The sequence below is a fragment of the Emys orbicularis genome, chromosome 1, assembly GCF_028017835.1.
Source record: "Emys orbicularis isolate rEmyOrb1 chromosome 1, rEmyOrb1.hap1, whole genome shotgun sequence".
Taxonomy (NCBI): domain Eukaryota; kingdom Metazoa; phylum Chordata; order Testudines; family Emydidae; genus Emys; species Emys orbicularis.
In genome coordinates, this window is record NC_088683.1 from 269,810,316 (window position 1) to 269,832,654 (window position 22,339).

The 22,339-nt window shown below is 39.1% G+C and overlaps 1 protein-coding gene across 1 annotated transcript in view; it reads right to left on the reverse strand.

Moving 5' to 3' along the window:
* Positions 1-22,339, reverse strand: part of IPO5 (importin 5) — an 88,254-nt gene that overhangs the window by 58,545 nt on the left and 7,370 nt on the right. The window contains exons 3-10 of the mRNA XM_065401488.1: positions 14,387-14,579; positions 12,833-12,935; positions 12,469-12,565; positions 11,723-11,827; positions 6,891-7,013; positions 6,686-6,806; positions 2,516-2,603; positions 1,795-1,901 (exon numbers count right to left, since the gene is read on the reverse strand). Coding sequence (XP_065257560.1) covers positions 1,795-1,901; positions 2,516-2,603; positions 6,686-6,806; positions 6,891-7,013; positions 11,723-11,827; positions 12,469-12,565; positions 12,833-12,935; positions 14,387-14,579 — 937 coding nt within the window. The remainder of the gene's footprint in view (positions 1-1,794; positions 1,902-2,515; positions 2,604-6,685; positions 6,807-6,890; positions 7,014-11,722; positions 11,828-12,468; positions 12,566-12,832; positions 12,936-14,386; positions 14,580-22,339) is intronic.

Genomic DNA, 22,339 nt, shown 5'->3' on the forward strand with positions numbered 1-22,339 from the left:
GGTATTGTTTTTGAAGTTTTAATATCAGAAAACCTTGCTGTCTCTCCTCTATTCCCTACCTGCAAATAAGAGCCCTCCCCTCCTATTAGCCTACCAATGCCACTTCACCAAATATTGCAGCAGGTTCTCCTTCCCAGCAGAGCACGCGCCTCATGTGCCTCACCTGTCACTATCGCTCAACCCAGATTGCTGCATCCCTGCTTAATGGAAGGATCAGGGCATACTGACTAACAAGTCAGGTGAGAATGAGTGCTTCCAACTCTTATGAGACCCAGCCCCCAAACTCCAAGGGGCTACATAAAGACTCTAGGTACCTGCCACTTCTGAAGGTAGTGAACACCAAAGGATTAATCAGTTTCCAAAGTATCCAAGTAGTTTTCTACAATGAATAACTCGTTTCAGAAATTGAACAGCACAAGAAGGCTGCTAGTGGTTTGGGACTTGGATCACATTCATAGAAAACATAGAATATCAGGGTTGGAAGGGACCTCAGGAGGTCATCTAGTCCAACCCCCTGCTCAAAGCAGGACCAATCCCCAGACAGATTTTTGTCCCAGATCCCTAAATGGCCCCCTCAAGGATTGAGCTTGCAACCCTGGGTTTAGCAGGCCAATGCTCAAACCACATCTAGTGTTGCACACTATGGCTGTACACCTTGATGTGGAGTGTTACCTACTGAGACTAAAACGTTTGTTATCGGGGTGGAAAAACCAAGAATGGCTTTCAGATGTGTTCTGACTGGTGTTAATGTTATTAAAGTAGGAGAGGATACCCAGAGATCTGGGCCTTCTTCAACCCATATACCTCGCTGTCCAAATCAAATTCAGCATGCCTTCTAAGGTGCAATATACCCAAATGTGCAAAATATGATTAATGAGCAATCCAGTTGCACAATCAAACATTATGGATACTTAGAACTGAGAAGAAGATAGATGGCTGGCCAGGGTGTATGGGGGATCCATACTACTATAAGGTGGATCAGTATGTCAAAACCCAACTTGTCCACCATAGTGGTTACTACTGTATTTCAGTGTGTGATTCGTTCTTATCCATGTATGAGCTCTGCACCTTAATGTGTTTTCAAAAAAAATCAGTGTGATTTTAATGCTTGCGAAAAAAGTAGGATTGAGACGCCTGCAGACTAGAGTCCTGTAAAGTTAGAGGATTGGAAGAGGCAGTTTACACTGCCTCACAATGCCTTAGCAAGATGCCCGAACTCTAAACTGGAGGGACTGTCTCTAAAAAAGATAAAAGAGAAGTCAGTATCCAAAATAACCTTTGGTGTTGTCTGCAAAGGATGCCAGAAGTGTCAATTACCAATTGTGACAATCTGTAGCACTTTTATCTAGTCAAACTCATCCTCATTGTTCTACTGAATTAGTGGGAAATGTCATACTGCTCATATGCAGTGGGTATTTCTAAAACTCAGAAGTCCCATATAAATCAAAATTCTTCAATGTAACAGACATTTCCCCTCATTTATAACTAAATCCAGAGAAAGTCTGACGTTTTAAAGGGAAGCTGTTGGAGTTACTTCACTACTTTTAATAAAATAGTTCCTCTATGCTTGACCACCGAAAGCGGAACACATTCATCACATTAGATGAATTTCAAAAATCTATTTTGGATAAAAAATAAATTAAATTACAAGTCTATCTACAATATCAACAGTTTTATATGCACCTATTAATAATACAAAAGGATAATTAACAGAAAGCGCTACGTAGCTGAACAAGCCTTTACAAAAATAATTATACAAGCTAAGACTCTAAAACAATGCATCAAGTTACTTACGATTCTGGAGCATTTGCATAATATGTTCTTTAATCATAGGCAGAACAAGTTTCCCTCCAAGGCCACATGCCATTCTGTCCAATGCACTCTCACCAGCAACTGCATTGCTAAAGTTAATGTTTAAAAAAAAGTCATGATTAATTCAAAGTCTAGGGTAAAAAGTCAACAGGTCCAACAGTTCATTCAAAAAGTGTATGAGGAAATGCACTTTTTCCATCTCTGAATGTGAATGATCCCTGCAAGCAAATAAGTTTGAATGCTGAAAGATATAAATGCTTATATTTGGAGTCTTTCAGTTATAAAGAAACATTTATTTACACCCAAAGCTAGTTATTCAATGAGATATATATATCTATACCTATATCTATATATAGATATAAATAAACAAACTGCTACGTCTGCTCACCCTCCCCTTTAGCATTGTTCCTGTCCAAGAATAAACTGCTTCTGATCCTTTTCCTTCCGACATCAGTAATGTAATTCTAGACCTCTAAATTAATTATTTTCTGCCAGTTGTGGTGCCAACTTATATCACAAGGCTTCTATTTTCACTTCCACTATCTGTAAAAAGGAGAAATGTGTATGCTGCTGCTGGTAGTGGTGGACAAGCAGAGTGTGGGACTGCAGGATGCAAACAAGCTGCCTCCCCATCTTGCAAACACCCAGGTCATCTGTATGCTATGGGGTTTCTTTTAATTGAGATAGCTGGTTTGTCAAATACCTGTCAAAATCATCATCTTCAAGCTCATCTGCATTTGCCCAATCTTCATCTTCTTCTAAGTCAACCATCATTGCTAACATCTGAGGAACTAAATACAAAATGAAAACCAGACAGTCATCCCAAATAAATTACAGTACACTAAAGTAACATTTAATCTATAGCGCTGAATGAGTTTAGGAGAGGACATTCTTCAGAACATTTTGCTTCATATGCAGTAAAAATAATGGAATAGAAATTAGGAATACCCTTTCATTACCAAAAATAAATTACAACCAAGTTCTTCTGAAGAATTTTAATTTGCAAAGGTCAAGATTACATTGATAAAGTAAAGGCTGCCAAAATCCATTTGAAAGGTTTAGAAATATTTGACAAACCTGGCATTAGAGTTAAGATGTGCTTGGACTGATTTATGGAAGCTTTGACAAGGAATCCTCCAAATTTTGGCTGATAAAAAAGTCTGATGACTGACTACAGAAGACCATTTCCCTGTTTTCCTGCCCTCCATGAGCAGCTCTGGGTGCACAGACAGTATACCTGGCATAGATGAAAACTTAAAAAAAGCTATTGACTGAAATATGGCAAACAGACCAGTAAGTAATTCTCAATGGCTGTACATATTTAGATGTACACAGGCCTAATCTTCATCTTGACAACCTGATCACCGGTTTTGGATCCCAGGTGTGTAGCCCTTCTGTTCTGCCTTGTCTTCTTTTTGCACAAACAAGATATAAGCCCTTTAGAAATGGGCTTTTCCCACCAAAAGTACCTTGGAACTTTCAGAAGAGCTCAAGATATGAAGAACCTTGGACACTTAATCCATCAATTGTCAACTTGCCCATCCCTGCGTTTGAAAAATGAAAGTTTACTCTGTAAATATGGAACCTTAGCTTCTAAATAGCTACACCCTCATCACCACAGTATCTGAGTGTCTTCCATTAAACAACATGACTAACTTCTGTCACTTGTTGTTCTGCCTCTCAGGATAATTGTGTGTGCAGTGTAATGTTTGGTAGGGTTTTTATTTGTTTTTACACTATGTACATGTGGCTATATGTTTATATTAAAGGCGGCAAGAAATTGCCTTGCAATTTGAATAAGAGGTAGTACGTCTGTGAGGACTTCTGCCCTAAGGGCTATCAAACTGCGGGACCCAGAGGAACCTGCGGGGGTGGGGCGCAGTGGGGCCCAGGCCAGCCCCAATAGGGGGCAGGGAGGGAGCACCACTCACACCTTCCCTGCCCCCAGCTCTGCTCCACCCTGGCTCCTGGCCCTCCTCCCAGTCTCGGCTCTTTTCCCCGCCTAGGGCCAAGGCTGGGGCAGGAGCGGAGCCGCACCTGGCCGAGGGCCCAGCTGTCAGCCCCCACTGCAGCCTCCGGCCTCCCGGCTGTGTCTCCCCCCAAGCCCCAGTGGAGCAGGAACAGGGGTGGGGGGGCACAACCCCTCAAAAGTTTGGAGACCACTGACTTAGGGTATTAGTTAAAGTCTTAGACCCACTGCTGAGAAAGCTCTCTTGCATTGACGAACATCACTCATAGTAAAAAGTTCAATTGTGCCCAAGGAGCAGTTTTCAGCCATAGTCCTCATCCTGGAGCTTTATGCCACTTTTTAGAAAGGCTGGGCCCAGGTCATTGCATGCCTTGAAGATAAGGACCATGACCTTAAACTTTACTTTATATTGTATGGAAGCCAGCATAGAACACACAAAACTTGTTTCATGTGCTCACAGTAGCCTGTGTTCCTGAGGAGGCATGCTGTGGCATTCCATACTTGCTAGTGTTTTGTAAGGCTGATGGCTTTATACCAAAGTATATACTGCATTGCTGTGGTCCACAGGAGGTGGTGATGCAGGAGTGTACGCCAAGGCCAGGTCAACATCCACCAGGATGGGACAGTCTCCTAGCCAACTGTTTTACAAGAGAAGTTGACTTGACATAACTCGCAGTCATCTTGTGTACTTAGCCCCATGGGCTGGAAGCAAGGACACCACGTAGGATTAATTCAGCCTTGCTTAGGCAGACAAGACAGCTGCACAAACTGCAGAGTGTTACTAACAGGATATTTACAGTGAAAGGACAGAAAACAGACCTAGATTTGGGTATCTGCATTTGTAAATTTCTTGCTGAAGTTGCTTGGCTGATAAGTAGAATAATGAATTATTATTCGCAGATGCTAGGGAGATTGTTAACCTATTATGAGTTATGTGCTTGGTCTAAAGAGAACCTATAAGAAGTTTAGTTAAAGAGTGTACTTTGGAGAAGCTTGGGAGAAGTCGGAGAAGATTTCTACGAGCTAGGAGACGGACACCTAACTCCCCAGTGGCTAGGAGAAAGATTGGGCACTGGAAACTTGTTGCTGCAACTTGATACCACCTCAGGCTTTGGGTAACTATAATCTGAGGTGCTTCTAATCTAGATTATTGCTAGTTTTGATGTGTGCTTTATACTCAATAAAAACAAGGATTGTTGGGTGGAAGCACTCGTGTGTACCAATAATTTAATCAGACAGAGGTGCTGAGTCCCCCACTGACTTATTTCCTGACACTGCCTGGAAAACAGATTAGTTACCACAGCTTTGGGTTCCGATAACCCCGGGTAACAAATAGAGATGGCAGAAAGCATTACTTGCTGATGATGCTGTGAGAGAACTTGGCAAAGAACCCAGGAGCATTCAGACTATGTACTGAGTTAACCAATTGTGGATCTGTACAGTAAGCCAGAAGAAATTGCACTGTGTCTGCAAAATTCTCAAAGTGCTTTAGTCCGCCCACCAAGATAACCTCTTGCATACCCAACCAAAGTTTGAATGTGACGGACTATCAGAAGCCTACGTGTGAAGGCACTAAGAATAAGCTGCTTCAAAGGATTATACCTGAGATGATAGGCTTTTCAAGCACACATGTGCATGACTTGTAAGCATACATATGCAGTAGCGGGGAGGCTCTTATACACCACTGTTCAAATCCAGTTAAAATCAGAATCTCAACCACACATTGTCACTGGCACCAAGACTCAGATTCCAAAAGCCTGGAAGAGTACAAATGACTCTAGCGAATGGTTTAAAACATTTAAGCCTACTGAGAATAGTAACATTTAATATAAAGGACTCCTGAAAAACACCTCTATAAAAGACTTGCTTTTCATGCACACTATGTAGAAGTCTTTGACCGCCACAGTTTTGTTCTTCTAGATATATAGGTAAAGATAGCCAATCCTAATTTTTTACCGTCTTCCTAGATGATTAACATCTCTTAAAAACAGTTACGAGCATAAAGCAGTGCTTTTCGAACTTGCAGGAGAATGAAATAGCAAGTTGCCTTTATGTAATTTCCAGGGACTTAGCATATGGTGCACCAAAGTCTATTCAACTACCACTGTGTGGAAGAAGAAAAAAAAAAAAAAAAAAAAATCTTTCAGAGAGCATGACTTGTTTATTTCAATGCTCTGTCTGCTCACAAAAGAATCTGACAGGTGGAGCAAAATGCATTTAGTTATCCATATAAAAACAGTACTCTGTTGTTGGGTTGTCCAGCCAAGAAAGTTATTTTTAGTGTCCAAAAGTGTGTGCCATGCTTTAGAGAGGCATAGTGCCTACCTTGGAGAGTTTACAATCTAGATTTTAATCAGTATTTTGGATTGAAACTTAACCCCATATTTAAGCGTCTGAATACACTGCTTGATTCTCAAAGATGCAGCATAACCACAACTCCCATTAACATTAACTGGGAACCAGGGGCCCTTAGCACTTGGAAAAATGAGGCCACTTAGGTGCCTAAACAGAAACTGTGAATTTAGGACTTTAATAGTTCGGTGTCCATAGTTGGGTTTGTATAGTGCGAAAGTTTGGACTGCATCTAGTGACTGCTAAGTAAAAACACATCAAATGCTTTCCCCCAATATCACTTTCCCTGTAAGCATTTGCTGTGGCTGCTATAGAAGTGTTATGCAGCTGCAGACTGGAGGCGTTCACAAAATCATGAGCGAGAAGGCAAAACAGCTCAAAGTTGCCAAGAAGTGGCCTTCACCAAGAGTTTTGGGAAACTGATTTAGGGGCTTGCAGATGCAACACTGAAAGTCTAGTGAGGTTATTGTGCTAGTTAACACGTAGGACATTGGTTTAACATTTTAAAAATGAGGCAAGTTATTTAATAGATAACAGGAGCATTTTACTTACTAGCTTGTGCAACAATGTTGGTATGTCTTCTCAGCATAGCAGCAGCAGTTTCTGATAGCGTCACTATTACTTCCAGGGCCAGTTGACGTTGCATGTTATTGAGATTGGTGTCTCCACACAACTGCCAGGATTAAAGATTAAAGCTGAATGGTTAGACCAGAAGTTTAACAAATGAAAATTTGCTCTTTGTAATTTCCAGATTTACCTTCAGGCTTAGTTGTAATGTTGGTTCTAAGTGTGGACGTAAATATTTCGGAACAGTATCTGCAATCTCTACAAGGGATTTTAGAACGGAGTCATCATTTTGGTAACAGGAGTCATTTACAGCCTATAAGAAAATTAGGATGAAATTAAAATATTTGCTTTTTACTGATGCTACAAAAACACTAGATTCTGCAAAAACATTAATTCAGGCGGTTTCCTGGAGTTAAAGATTATGGGGTCTATTTCTTTTATGTGTGACTAGCTCCCGCTGGTGTTAATATAAGCAGAGCCAACACGATGGGGGGGGGACACAGAGACTTAACTTCATAAAATCAGACCATAACAGTAAGTCAGCAGTGCTCAAATGGTAAAAATTGCATTTTAGCAGTTTAACAGGTATAACTCCCAAAAAGCATGTCTAATACTTCATACATCTTACTCACTAACTAGTAACTGAAGGTAATCCACAAGGAAAAAAACAAATTCATGCTCATTTTGTTTCTCTGTTTAAACTTTAAAACTGCATTTATACAACAAACACCTTAGAAATACCAGGCATATCAAGTTTATTCTTCCTTGCTTTTACTGGAGAATCTCAAACTACAATGGGACTCTTGTTAGCCCTCAACTGAAGGGCATGGGAATGGAAAATGTATTCATTTTTTGTAAAGATATCCTAACCAACCAGCAACTGTCTAAAGCTGTATGTTAAAAATTTAAAGTTAACTAAAACTTCCTTGCCTTTTAATTGGTTAGACAGTGTTCTCTTGATCCTGTAGTATCAAAATCCCCCTAGTTCTTCAGTCATGTTTAGGGCCTTGCAGGAAAAATAGGGTAATATGATCTGAATTTCTAAGGTAAACACAAGTCTTTTGCTCTTTTTATCGTAAAAAAGGCACTTTTGTTCCTTTGGCAGTCACCTCTTATCAGTATAATAGATATTTATTTGTATCACTATTAACCAGATTTTGTTCTTTATCACGCAAGTATAGTTTAAAGCAAACAAGTTACAAATTGTATTTAGTTCTTCAATATATATAATACAATATTGCTTTTCAACATAATTAGGATCTCAACGGTTTAATTTCCATCATGGAAGATACTGCTTAGTCAAGACAGGTCATCCTTAGTTAGTACGCTCCACCCGTCTGACCCTGGCATTTGTATAATGTACACAGATTTTTCTTCATTTTTAAGTGATTAAGTCCTACTTGTCCATCCATTGCAAGTTTGAGTAGCTGTACAGCAAAAAGTCAATATTTTCAAACCTGGTATCTGAAGTCACATGCCCAAATTCATATTCTACATTAAATATAAATGGCCTAGTTAATTTTCAGAAGTACTGAGCACCCAAATCACTGAAGTCAGTTGGAGGTGCAGGTGCCTCGTTTCCTTTGAAAGTCAGGGTTCTTGTATTTAGCAGCTCATCTGTGAAATAAGGAACTGAACTTTAGATATCAAGGCTTGAAAAAAGTCTGGTTTAAAGGCCTGACTGGTCATCCAGAATGTGTCACTGGTGTTCAAAGCCAAGCTTTCATCATGGTTGTAACAACATTTCATATCCTTCCCACTAGCCAATCAGTAGAATGAACTTCAACAGCCGCAGAATTCTTTTCCAACTGCCTCCAAAGGTCATCCACAACTATCCCAACACTTCTCATCTGCTATTTATAACCAGGGATCTACATATTCTGTTTACCATAGCCATAGAATCCATCCTTACCACAAAACTGTGGACTAGAATGAGTTTTCAATTACAAATATGTAGCCATCCCTTAAGGTTGCAAAGGAAATCTTGAAATCATGAACCACATCCAATCAATATAGTGTTTACTGAATCTTGAGAAGGCCTCAAATTGAAGCTCTGAGGGGTAAACTGCACATATGCATCCAAATAGGCTGTTTGCCATCTTTAGTTTTCAGACCTATCTGTGCCTATATTAACTATTTTACTGCTTAACATTTTAGTATGAACAGGATGATTATCCCACAATTCCTTCTTGCTTCTTTCTAGCTGCCAAAAGCCCTAAATTGTATCATACTCAGCTACTAAAACAATTATGTTGTCAAAACAAAATTTGTCAGGAGACTGAAATTCTTGAGAGTAAAAAACTGATTTCAGTATCAAACAAACAGGTGTTCCTGTATTCATTTCCACAGTTAAAACACACTCAATTTTTCATTTAAATGAAGCTGCTACAGAATTTCTAGTCTGCTGCAGAAGGTAGGAATCTTGGCAGAAAATTTAGGTTCAGCTTATCAGAGTAAAGGAGGCTATGTTTATAGCTTCCACTGCCTCCAGCAACAAGCCATCCTCCTGACCCTAGTAACAAAGGTTACCTTAATGTTCTTATCCTACTCTGAACTCACTATGGCTGCTACAAACACTGTACCAAACAAACATGCTATTACCTGCTTCCTTTTATAAAACCATCTGTACCACACTACCTGCCCAAGTAGAGCTCAATCTACTCCACTTAGCTTTTCCCAAAACTATATACCCTTTAACTCCAACTCTTGCACAGCTTTATCCCTTTCAAAACAAACGTAAGTCAGCTTGAATCATAGGTGAGTTTCCACTCTGATCCTCTAGAGCCAGAAGGGACCAAAAGAACATTTGGTTTGACCTGTATATCACAGGCCATTGAATTTTACCCAGTTAATCCTGTATTGAGCCCCACAGCTTCTGTTTGACTAAAGCATATCTTCTAGAAAGGCATCCAGTCTTGATTTAAGACTTCAAAGACATAGAATCCACCATTTCCCTTCATATTTTGTTCTAATGGCTAATTTCTTTCACTGTTAACTGACATTTCTAATTTGAATTTGTCTGGCTTCAGCTTCCAGCCATTGGCTCTTGTTATGCCTTTCTCTGCTAGGTTAAAGAGCTCTTTAATACCTGGTATTTTCTCTCAGCAAAGGTTTTTCATATACAAATCAAGTCCTCTCTCAAGCTTATTGATAAACTAAACAGATTGAGCTCCTTAAGTCTCACTAAGAAATTTTTTGCCCCCAAGCCATTTTTGTGGCTCTTTTCTGAACCCTCTCCAATTCTTCAACATCCTTTTAAAAATATGGACATCAGAACTTAATACAGTATTCCAGTATCAATCTCACCAGTGCCAGAAAGATAAAATCATTTCCCTACTCCAACTCACTACTCCCCTATTTATACATCCAAGGATTACATTAGCCTTTTTGCCACAACCTTGCATTAGAAGCTCATGTTCAGTTGCTTTTCTGCTATGACCCCTAAATCTTTTCCAGAGTCACTGCTTTCTAGGATACACTCCCACTCCTTGTTCCTACATGTATGACCCTGCACTTGGCTACATTAAATATTTTGTATGAATTGGCCAACCTTGCCAAGTGATCTAGATCGCTCTGTATGACTGACTTATCCTCATTTATCACTCAATCTGTGAGCGATCAGCAAATGTTATTGGCAGCGATTTCATATTTTCTTCCAGATAATTGAAAGACTCAAACAGTATTGGTCCTAGAACCAATTCCTGCAACATTCCACAAGGAACACACCCATTTGATGACAATTCCTATTGGCAATTAGTTTGAGATGGTCCATTAGCAATTCATTTAGCGTATACTTTGATGTTGCATAGTTCTAGGGTTTTTTTAAAATCAGAATGTTCCACAATACTAAGCAAAACAGCTTACAAAAAAGTCTATATAGTAACCAAACTTGTAATCTCATCAAAAAATGAAATCAGGTTTGACAAACCTATTTCTCATAAATTCATGTTGATTAGCATTTATTATATTCTCAACATTTACTTCTTTGTTCACTGAATACCAGGTCAGTTTTCATTATTTTGCCTGGGATTGATGTTAGACTAACGGCCCTATGACTATCTAGGTTATCGTGCCTGCCCTTTCTGAATAACAGCACACAACATTAGTACTTTGCCTGTCTTCCAGAATTTCCTAGATTTCCAAGATTTATTAAAAGTGATCACTGAGCCAGAGATCTCTCCAGCCAACTCTGAGTAATCTTGCATGCAAGTTATTTGAACCGCCTGATTTAAAAATATTTATCCTTAGCAGATGTTTAACATCCTGCTTTACTATTTACAATTTCATAATCTTGCGTTTTCTTATAATATACGATTGAGCATAGTTCTTTTTTAAAGATGGACACCAGCAAAGACTCTACAATAAACTAATTTCATTCATTTTTACAGCTCAAATGTTACCATAACATTTAAGATATCGACCACATTAAAATAAACTATGATTTTCCATAGAAATTTAGTTATAAAGATAAAGTGTTTTATCTTAATAAATAGGGTCTATTTGTGTTACAATAGCAACCAACATGTATTTGAGGGTGGGCAAACAATGAAAGTCTCTGTGACAAAGAGCTTACAGTTTCAGGCTATGTCGACATTACAGCTTATGTCGGCATAATTTATGTCGCTCGGGGTGACTAATTCAACCCTGAGCGATGTCAGTTACACTGACATAACCACCGGTGTGGACAACGCTACGTCGGCAGCTTCTCCTGCCTACATAGCTACCTCTACTCGCGGAGGTGGTTTTATTATGCCAACGGGAGAACTCTCTCCCATCTGCATAGAATGTCTTCACTAGACGCGCTACATCAGTGTGGCTGCACCGCTGCAGTGCTGTGTGTAGACGTGCCTTAAGTGAACAACAACAACAAAGATTGGGAAGAGGAAACGATTTGGCACATATGATCAATGTGGAACACACAAGAATTCACAAGCCACTAAGGAGTTTACAAATCAATGGCTTGTGCTCACGTTAAGCAAATATAGGTGACAGTTATAAGACACCTTCTGTGTGGTTTCTTACCTGCAAGATTCCAGGTAGCAAGTCTGCAAAATGTTTCAGAAGAGGAAGATTGTGCTCATTAGCAAGTACAAATGCAGCTGCAGCCCTTGCAGACAGCATCCTAACCTAGAGGGAAGGGGGGAGGAAAAAGGCTGTTTCAGGCTAAGATTAGAGTTTGTAATGGTATAGACACATTTGAGTGCTTTCATATTTGATATGGTTTTTAAACTAGCTGCAAATATGTCACACCAGAGCCACTGTAGGAAAGGCTACATTTTAGATTCACTTTTAGTTTGCAAATATAATAAACTTTTCTAAGTGGATGGGTTTTTCACTAAGGGCTTCAATAATCTCATTCATCAGAAATCTTGCCACAAACGATCTCTTTCCTTCATTACTGTATTATTTGATCATCTTTACAACACCCCTGTGAGGTAGTATTATTCACCATTTTTACAGAGGGAGAACTCAAAGACAAAGGGTAAAATTTTTAAAACCAAGTAAGTGACTTAGTAGGCTAAGTCCCATTTTAAAAGTGACATAGGCATTTAAGAGGTAAGTCTGAAGGAAAGTGAATCTGACTTACTTCCAACATGACTTAGGCACTTTTGAAAATGTTACCCTTCTGGGACTTGCTCAGGGTCAGAAAGGAAATTTATGGCAGAGCAGGGAACTGAACCCCAGTCCACAGAGTCCTAAACTAGCACCCTAATTATGGTATCATTCTCCCCTCTTATGATTCTATAGAAGGAGAACACGTGTATTACCGTTGGATGCTCCTGATCTTGCATACATTGAACCAACATCCGCTTAATGACCTCTAAATAGTGTTGTTGTTGATTCCCAAAAATCCCAGGAAAGTTCCTAAAGATGACGAAGAATACCTGCATTAACCCATTTTAGATAGGTTTAAGACCTTAACAGACTGCAAATGAAGTGTTAAGATGCACTTAAAATCAGTAACAAATACCCTACCCTCTTTTCTCAGTGTCAAGTAAAATGCCATATATCAGAATATTAACAGGATGCATAATCAGTTGTAAACTATTACAGTTTCTCCTATCTTGCATTTCTTACAAGCATTGATTTAGCTAAAAACCCAAGTGCACTAACTGAGGTCCAGAAGCATACCAAAAAATATGCAGAGCAGCCTCACGCAGTCCCACATTCTGAGAGCTGACGGAATCAAATAAGAACTTCAGACCTTCTGGCCACTGGTTATTGCCATCCTCATCTAGAAAAAAAGTCAAAGTTTACAGGGAAAATAAATTTTAGGGTGGTTTAAGTTTCAAATACAACTTACAGCAGTTAATATATTAGGATATCAGTTGTGCAAAGCCTTTGCACGCTCTTCTGGCATTCAACTAAATCAGAACTGCGAGCAGAATTTAAGTTAGTTGAAATTAAGAGCAGCATTTCAACAGGAGCAAACTGGTGCATATTCAGACTTAGTAAAAAAAAACAGTACATTTAAAAGTCATTACTTTTTTTCAAATAAAATTCCAAACAAAATTAAATCGCATATGTATAAAGGCCATAGCATAAAATATTCCAGGAATGTAAGAAAGGTTAAAAAAAGGAGATGAGAATCTGACAAGCAAAAACCACCAAGGTACAGAGATCAGCATTTACTCTTATGAAAAAACATTCACATATAAGAAGAACTAATTCAATAAAGTCTCTGGTGCACAACTGTAAGAATCAAGGAAGTGAAACTTAAGAAAACCCTACCAAATCCCAATTATGTTTCCTTAACTGTGCCATCTGAAGTTGCCTCTACATGGATAACTAGGGCCCTACCAAATTCATGGTCCATTCTAATCAATTTCACACCCATATGATTTCACGTTTTCAGATGTTTACATCTGAAATTTCAGAGTTCTGTAACCGTGGGAGTCCTGACCCAAAAAGGGGTTGGGGTTGGGGGGTCCACAAAACTGTTATAGGGAGGTTGCCACCCTATCTTCTGTGCTGCTTTCAGAGCTGGGCTCTAAAGGCAGCAGCCATGGAACTTCCTGGAGATGGGTCTAATCCCCTGTTCTGCTGCGAGCACCCCAGCCAGGGGCTCCAAGCTGCTAGTCCGGGCTGGGGAGGGACAGGACTTGCTCTTCCACTGCACGGCCACTCTCAGAGGTGAGATCAGATCCACCTCCAAATACTTCCCCCTGCTACAGGAAGTTCTGCATCTGGGCAACAGCCCTGGAGCTTCCTGCAGGGGGGTAGCTGGAGGTGAATCTGATCTCCCCCCAAAAGTGGCTACACAGGGGAAGAGCAAGTCCTGTCCTTCCCCATCCTGGGAACTATTTCCTGGTGCCCAGGGAACGTTAGGAGCTCCCAGCTCGGGCATACCCAGCCCTGCTCCTCCTCCAATCCTCCAATAGCTAGATTTCATGGGGGAGGGCTTATTTCACGGTCCGTGACATGTTTTTCATGGCCGTGAACTTGGTAGGACCCTATAGATAACAGAGCAACACAGTACAAACTCAGATCATTATGTTTTGTTTTAAAGCTGCAATATTTAATATTTAACCATTTTACTTACACTTCTGTCTAGACTTGCTTTTTTAAAAAAGTTAGCTACTGTACTTTGAAATTCTACTTGAGATTAGGAAGCAAAATACAACGCAGATATTTACATATAGGTATGTACATATAGGTAGTGACCATTGCATATACATAACATACCTATTAAATTCCTGGCCAGCTCAGCAACAATGTCACAGATTTTTTTCCTCATACTAGACTGTGTTTCCATCTGAATAATCAACAGCAGTTCACTTTTGATGGCAGTTTGAACATCTGGTGAAAGAGCTGGATAGACTTCCTCAAACGCAGAGGACAACAGGCGTCGTAGAAGGACAGCTGCCATTTGTCTAGCCTATTGCAAAAAGATATTGTATATATTACTATGTTTTCCTTGGAAGAAGTCTCATAAGCAAGATATTAGTTCTACTCCTACGAAATGTTACACTTTTATACACAACAATCAGTTTGATAAGCCATTTAATCAAATTATTTACTTGGAAAGAGGATAAGGTGCGTACATAGTTTAGATGAACATTTTTCGAAAGTAAAAACGATTTCATCAATCCTTTCTAAAATGCAGCACTGTCTTTTCACACAGATTTTAGGAGGTTTTTCTAAACTAAAACAGATGTGTCCTAACCTCCCCAAAAAGGTGATTTTGCATGATGTATCTCAGCAAATTTTGTACTCTTTTCCCATAAGAACATATTAATTTTGATATTCAGATCCAAACATCCCACTCATTTGAACTCCAATATTCTTCCCCCCAAAAATCTTTAGCCATTTTCTTAACTTTAAGCACATGCTTAAATCTCATTGAGTGAGCTCAATCAAAAGCCTATATAACTTCAGGGTCACTGTAAAATGTGAGCAAAAACGACAATAGAAGACAAGTGCTAGTGTATGCAGAGGAATACAAGTTCTGTTAAATGAAAGGAGCTTTGATTATGTTTAGTAACACAGTAGCTGACTATTCTGTAAAGCAGTGGTTATCAATCTGTGTTCTGCGGACTCCTGGGGGTCCACAGACGACGTCTAAGGGGTCTGCGAAAGGTTGTCATTACCATAGAACAGTGGTTTTCAACCTGTGGTATTTAAAATTTCCAAAGGGGTCCACAACTCCATTTGAAATTTTTTTAGGGATCCGCAAATGAAAAAACTACTGCTGTAAAGCAATCTCAGTTATCCCAAGGAGTGATGAAGGAACTGTGAACTTATTAAAGTTTGTTCACAGATGGCAGGTTTACCCCACAAAACATCAGCACAAGTAGAAATTTATCAATTTTATTAAGAAGATACCCAGATCAATGGTTGCAGCAGGGTTCTTTTTCTGCTCTTTCTGGTTTGGGGAAGCAGATAAATTTATTTTTCCTTAATATGTATTTTTCAATTATGCAAAAGTACATCAGGATGGATAATTTATATTTTTTATAAATAAAAAATATTAAAATATCTGATTTTGGTGTAGAAAGAAGAAAAATTATAAGTGATATCTAGATAAGATGGGAAGGGGAAAAAGGGAGGCAGATATCAATCAAGGCAAAGGGCAGAAGTCTCCTTAAAGCCTACTAGAGAATTCATTGTGCATATTTAATCAGTGAGGTGCTCAAATATTATGGTGATGAGAGAATCATACAAATACATTGGAAAGTCCAGTCAATTGGTAATAATGATAAATTAAATACCTATTTGACCATGGTCAAATGTTGCAAACATTCCAGCAAGAATACCCTGATGGGGGCACTGGTCTATCTTTTTGATTGCATCCTGGCGCCACCTTTTACCAAGTCTACTTAAATGTTTTGATCACTCATTTTACTAGATGCTAACGGCACCTGCTGGGAACTAACTGAAATTGGAGCATCTTGATTGGCTAGAATCTTCCAAAACAAACATTATATGGATGTATATCTTTATTTTTGTAACAGGCCATCAGTATACATGGTAGTTTACAAAGCACATTAAACAAGTTAAAATACACGGTCCCTGTCCTGAAGATCTTATAATCTGAACTGAATAGACAAAGATAAAGAAATTAACTCAACACAGTCATAGGAATAGTGTCGACACGGGGGGGGGGGGGGAGGAGGGGGAAATGGGAGGAGGAAGGGACACACTAGGCACTCTGGGATAGAATTACTTTGACTTGGATCTGTGCACTGCAGTGTGGATGCCAGAGCCCTAGGCTTGAGCATGGGTCAGAAAATCCTTAACCTACGGTTAGAATGCAGTGTAGACACTCTCAAGCCCAGGGTTCCCTGACCCAGGTCAGCTGTCTTGAGTCTCACTAACCTTAGGCTTACATTGCTGTGTAGACATACCCTATGTGATCTGGGAGTCCAGAGTTTCCTAGGACGCAGGGGAAACATGCCCAAAAATATTGATTGGCTACTGGTTGAACTACAAGGGATACTTCATAATCCAGAAAGCATTCCAGCAATAGAGACATTATAATGGCATAATAAATTACACAAAGTCAGGAAAGCTAAAATCATTTGTATGGAAATTTTACTAGACATGGAAAAACTGTTAAAGCTAACCGTAAGTGTTCCGCTCTGAGTACATGATACCTTGATAAAACGGAGAAACTTGAACTCTTATGAGGTGTCCACCTACTGCCAAAGACAGATACTGCAGTCAAACAGCAAGAAAGGGAAACCTAGTCTGCAGCAGAATTTTCTTCAGTGCATTCTCCTACTTCATCTTCAGAGGTAGCATCATGAACGATGTCTTCTGAAGAAGATAGTGACAAAAAGCAAAGCTAATCCCATTTCTTCATCTTCTAATAAGAACTTTGCTACTTCATCTGCTTCAGCATTGAAAACTACCACCCAGTGGAAAATTCTTCAGATGTTCATCAAATTGATATTAAAAAGTTTTTTGGTCCCATCACCAGAAAAACAAACTTGAACATATGTTTGCTAGAGGTATTTATATTTGCAGTACACCATTTCATATATAGTTGAAACTCTCTGTATGCTAAAATTTTTTCAATTTACAAAGCATCGAGTAGGAAGTGGCTTGCAGGAAGTCTTCTGAATGCCAAAATGCGCAGTGTGAAAAAGTTAGTGCTCTTCTTGAGTAAGCTCCTCACGTCTCTAGTATGGATGGAGCAACATTCACTACATCATGTTAACTCCACATCCAGTGTTTTACTCACTCCAATGCACAACTGAGCTTCACCACACAGCCCAATATATTGCTGACCAGTTTAAAAATATAACAAGAGTTGGAAGGATTAGATTTTTATCAATGTGAGTAAACGTTGATTTCACCGAACACATCAATGAAAAATATTTCCATTGATAATAATCAACATCTACAGATAGGCAAAGAAAGAAAAATGCTGCTTAAGAATTTAGAGACAGTCATTAAATTATTGCCTCACCTGCCCATAATTTCCCACAACTGCAAACATTTAAATTGATTAAAAAATATTTTTAAAAAGTGTTTAAACCCAAAATTTCATACAACTGTGAAACTGAAAATGGATAAAAATACTGAAAAATCAAGATCAATATTATCCAAAGTTTATAAAAAACAAAATTGAATTCTGCCAAGATAATGAATGACTTGGATCCCTGGAAGGTTATTTTGGTTGTGACTAACAATGCCACTGACATCAAAGCTTCTTGGGCATTGTAGATTGAGTATCCACGCCTTGCGTTACGGATTTGCTGCCCATACGATGCAGCTTTTCATTGGTTATGTTGCAGATCTGAAAATTTTCTCATTACATGTAAAAAGTGAAAAGCATTGCCAATTTTTCCAAAAAACAAATGAGTGCCGCAGCCATTTCTGAGCAACATTTAATACAGCACTTGCTGTATCATACTTGAGGGGCATCTTCTATTAAATGAATCAAAAATCTTCAAATATGCAAGAAGATTTCAGTCAGCCACTGCTAAAGAAAGGGCGGCTAGGTGTTACCCCAGAGTAATCTGCACTGACATTCTTGTCAATCTTTCGGATGCACAACTCAAAATTCACTTCATTGCTTGAACCCGTAGCACAGTCCATTCAGAATATGAAATGATAGTTCTGCATTGTCTGATGCAAAGAACAAGCTCCTGAACATGAAGAAACATCTGTGAGGATACTGAACGAAGTCCACTCACAAAAGCTGAAAACAGATAGACGAAATAAGATCACAGATAATCCAGTGATCACTCTGGCACAAATGCGGTCTATCTTCTTGATCCACGCTTCCAGGGCCAAGACCTTGCTGATAATGACTGATTCAGCATATGACTTCATTGCAGCTGTTGCATATTTTCCAAGGATATACAAACGAACAAACAATTCTGACAGAAGCAGCAAATTATAAAACAAGCAGCAGCCCATTAAGTAATAAGACAACGTGGAGTGCTGTCTCAGGAGTTGAATCAAAACAGTTTGCTCCTTGACGGTGAAAAAGGTTGTGTCCCTGCACTGTAGCTACAGTGGCATAAGTTATTTTAGTCCTTCTGTGCGCTACTGCACATGCAAAAAAAATTGGATGGTTTGGGGAATCATACTTTCAAAACCTAGAAATAAACTGGAAGCTGGCAACAGTGTTTCAGGACTAAAGGCAAGCTGGGTGAGGTAATATCTTTTATTGGACCTACTTTTGCTGATGAGTGAAGCTTTCAAGATACACAGAGCTCTTCTCCAGGTCTGGGAAAGGTTCTAGGAGTATCACAGCTAAATACAAGACTGAACAGATAGTTTAGCATAAGCAATTAGCATGTATTCTAAGGGAACGTTCAAGGTGAAGTGACCGGTAACACCCCTGCAGTCATAGGACAAAAAAAGGGGCTTAGTTGGTTAGATTGTTGTAAGAAGCCATAAATCCACTTGTGGCATTCCATACCTCAAAGCAGCACCCTGGAACCCCCATATTCAAGCCATCATATAGTTATGATATATTTCATACGAAGTATGCCATGTAAGATACCATATGAAAGGTCATGATCTGATGAAGCCCATTGTTCTGCCCAAATATGTATATCATTAGTGTGTATCAAGTTACGGTATTTTGCTGCATGGTTGTTACTGAAATAGGCTGCAAGATCGTTAGGGACATACAAAAAAGGCAAACCGCTCCCAGAGCGGTTCTCAATGACCATTAATCAGCAGGGGAGTTGTAATAAATGGATTTACAATTCAATGATAGTTGCAGAAGACCAGGGGGACTGCTCAACCCAGTCACTCAACAAAACCCGCCAGGACACGTCTGGGCAAGTGTCTTCTAGGTACATGAACTAAGGATATAAAATAGGGAACAAAGCAACATTCCTTTGCCTTTCTCCTCCCCAACCTATGCGGGAAGCAACAAGAACCGTGAAAAGACAAAAACTTCATCTGAGGAGATTGATCCAGGCTTCTTGGAGAAGTCTGTGTATTAAGAACTGTAACATCCGGGGGGTTCAAAAACTGCTTGCTCTAAATACTACCTAATCTAATAAGTTTTAAGATTTAGACTATGTACGTACTTTTTTCTTCTTTGGCAATTATCTGACCTTTTATGCCTACCACTTATAATCACTTACAATCTATCTTTCTGTAGTTAATAAATTTGTTTTATATTTTACCTAAAACTGTGGTTTGGTTGAAGTTCGTGGGAAATCTCAGCTCAGGTACAAAGGCTGGTACATGTCCTCTCCACATTGAGGGAGAAGCGGACTGGGTAATAAACTTACGCTGGTCAGGCTTCTGACCAGGGAAAGACGACATAGTCCGCGGAGTGCCATGCTAGGGAGCCGGGGGGGAATTGGCAAGTGCCTTTCTCGGTGTTTCATGAGTGCTTTGGGAGCATTCATGCAATCTAACTGGGTGTGGGGCTCCACATGCTCGTGTTGAGTGATAGCAGCACCTGTAGGAGTTTGCTGCTTGTCACTAACAAAGCATTGTGAGAGAGCCCAGGCTGGAGAGTTAAGGGAGCACAGCGGTACCCCAGTGCCAGGTTGTACCCCAGGGATCCCATCACACCAGTGTCTTTATTTAATGCCATGATTTTTAGTGTCATGCAAGGTTATGAATTTAAGCTGCCAGGCTTGTCTTTTGAAAGTGTTGTGTAGGGTTCCTTTGGGGATGAGGACTGATAGGGTAGATATAGAGAGATCACTTTCAACTTGTCTCTCTAATATCCTTGGACTGACAAAGTTACAATACCACTGTACATATCAAGACTAGATTAAGATTAGAAAAGAAAACGACAGATGAAGAGTTGACTGAATATGCATCAAATGGAGGAGATTCTAATAAAGATATTGATGATAATGTAAAGCAAGATAATTTAAGGGTTGCTCTGCTGCCCACCTAGCATAAGTGCATTTAAAAATGACTCTTATAGTTGCTCTGTGTTTTATTTCTGTTTAGGTTTTTTCCCCCCCCCTAACTGTTCAGCCTTAAATAAAGTTCACATGTAAATACTAAACTAACATTGCTTAAAAAAGGTAATAATTCTTTCACTTTTTAGAAAGTAATTTCACTGTGCTTTACATTTTTCTCAATTGAAATAACTCAGTTGAGTAATTTGTTTTTTGTAATTAGGCATAAGTATCTAAAGCTAAACCTATTGGAGATAATAAAGTTTTTTTCCCCTTACTGTTGTTCTAATAAATTAGTTCTTTAAAATCCTTTACTATTACTGACACAAGACATTGTTTGACCAATATTTGACGGGTCAACTGACTAATTGTTTTCAAACTGGTCAAGTGTCCAACCCTACAAATACATAACGCAAAGATAAATTAATAAAGAAAGATAAAGCCAATATAAATATCTAGCTCATAACTCTTTTCACAAAGTAGATCTCAAACCTCCTTTATAAAGATATAAACATTTTAAAGATGGGGAAACTGAGGCGTAAGGTCACACCACCAGGCCAGTGGCAGAACCAGGAACAGAATCCAGGTCTCCCAAGTCCCAGTCTAGTGCTTTGCCCCACACTGCTTCAGAAATAAGCTACTATGTTGATGGGTGCTAGAGACACTCCTAAAATAGAATTAATGAGTTACTACATTGCTCATTCATGCATGCAACTAGACAGGACCCAATTTGGATTCACAGACATCATCCACATTCATTGGGGAATCTGACAAGAATTTCAGGGAGGTGTATATTTCATAACTCAATCCATGTTCTGTAAAGGAAAACATCCACAAATCCATAACTGGATCAAACAAAATCCTGCCATGGATCCTGCCTGTTGATCCAGTATTCTAAGATTACAATATCCCTAGTTGCTGAAACCAGTAATCCAAGATCTGTTAGTCAACAGAGTGCACAATGAGGAGGATTTATGAAATATTCATCCCCTTTAAAAAAAGAAAGAGTGATTACTAGTACCAGCAGGATCAAAGATGAAACTAAAGAGGAAGCTGGCACAAGCACGCACAGGGAAAAAGGGGGAGGAAGAAGGTGGGCCTGAATGTTCTAAATAACAAATGGGGGCAGGACCCCCCTAAACATTTTAATTTTTTTCTTTAAAATGTCAGCATACTATTTAAAGGGCTTCACAGTAATTTTTAAAATATCTGTCAATTAAAAATCTAACTGAGTTGCCTCACTTTTAAATGGACCCTATTTCTCATTCTATTGTTCTTTAACTGTTTTCAACCATCATTTGTTTTTTTAAAAACAAATTACTTTTTGTAGTTAAGCAAAAGTTATATGTACCCTCAACTCTACACTAAAATTTGATAAATAGCTACCTTAGAAGATACTAAACATGGATTCAAAATAATCAGGACATTATACATAGCTTTGAAGATCTAAAGGACTAACATTAGCTAATGAATGTTCACAGCATCCCTTAGAGAGTGGAAGTATTATTCTTATTTTACAGGTGGGGCAAAGTGCTGTTACTCACCCAAAGGCCACAAGGTTGGTCAGCAGCAGGACTCTGGAGTTCCTGAAAACCCCAGACCACCCTGATTCTTGCCAATTTATCTTTTATTAAATTAGAGATTTGAAAAGCAATAAAATAATACTTTGTGGAGAATGTAATCAAGTGGGACTTTATAAGCATAAGTTTAGACAAATAACATGAAAGCTGCTCAATCTGCAGAAGTTCTCTAATTATATATACAAATATGGCATCTAGAGCCCAAGATAACTTTCTGAAGG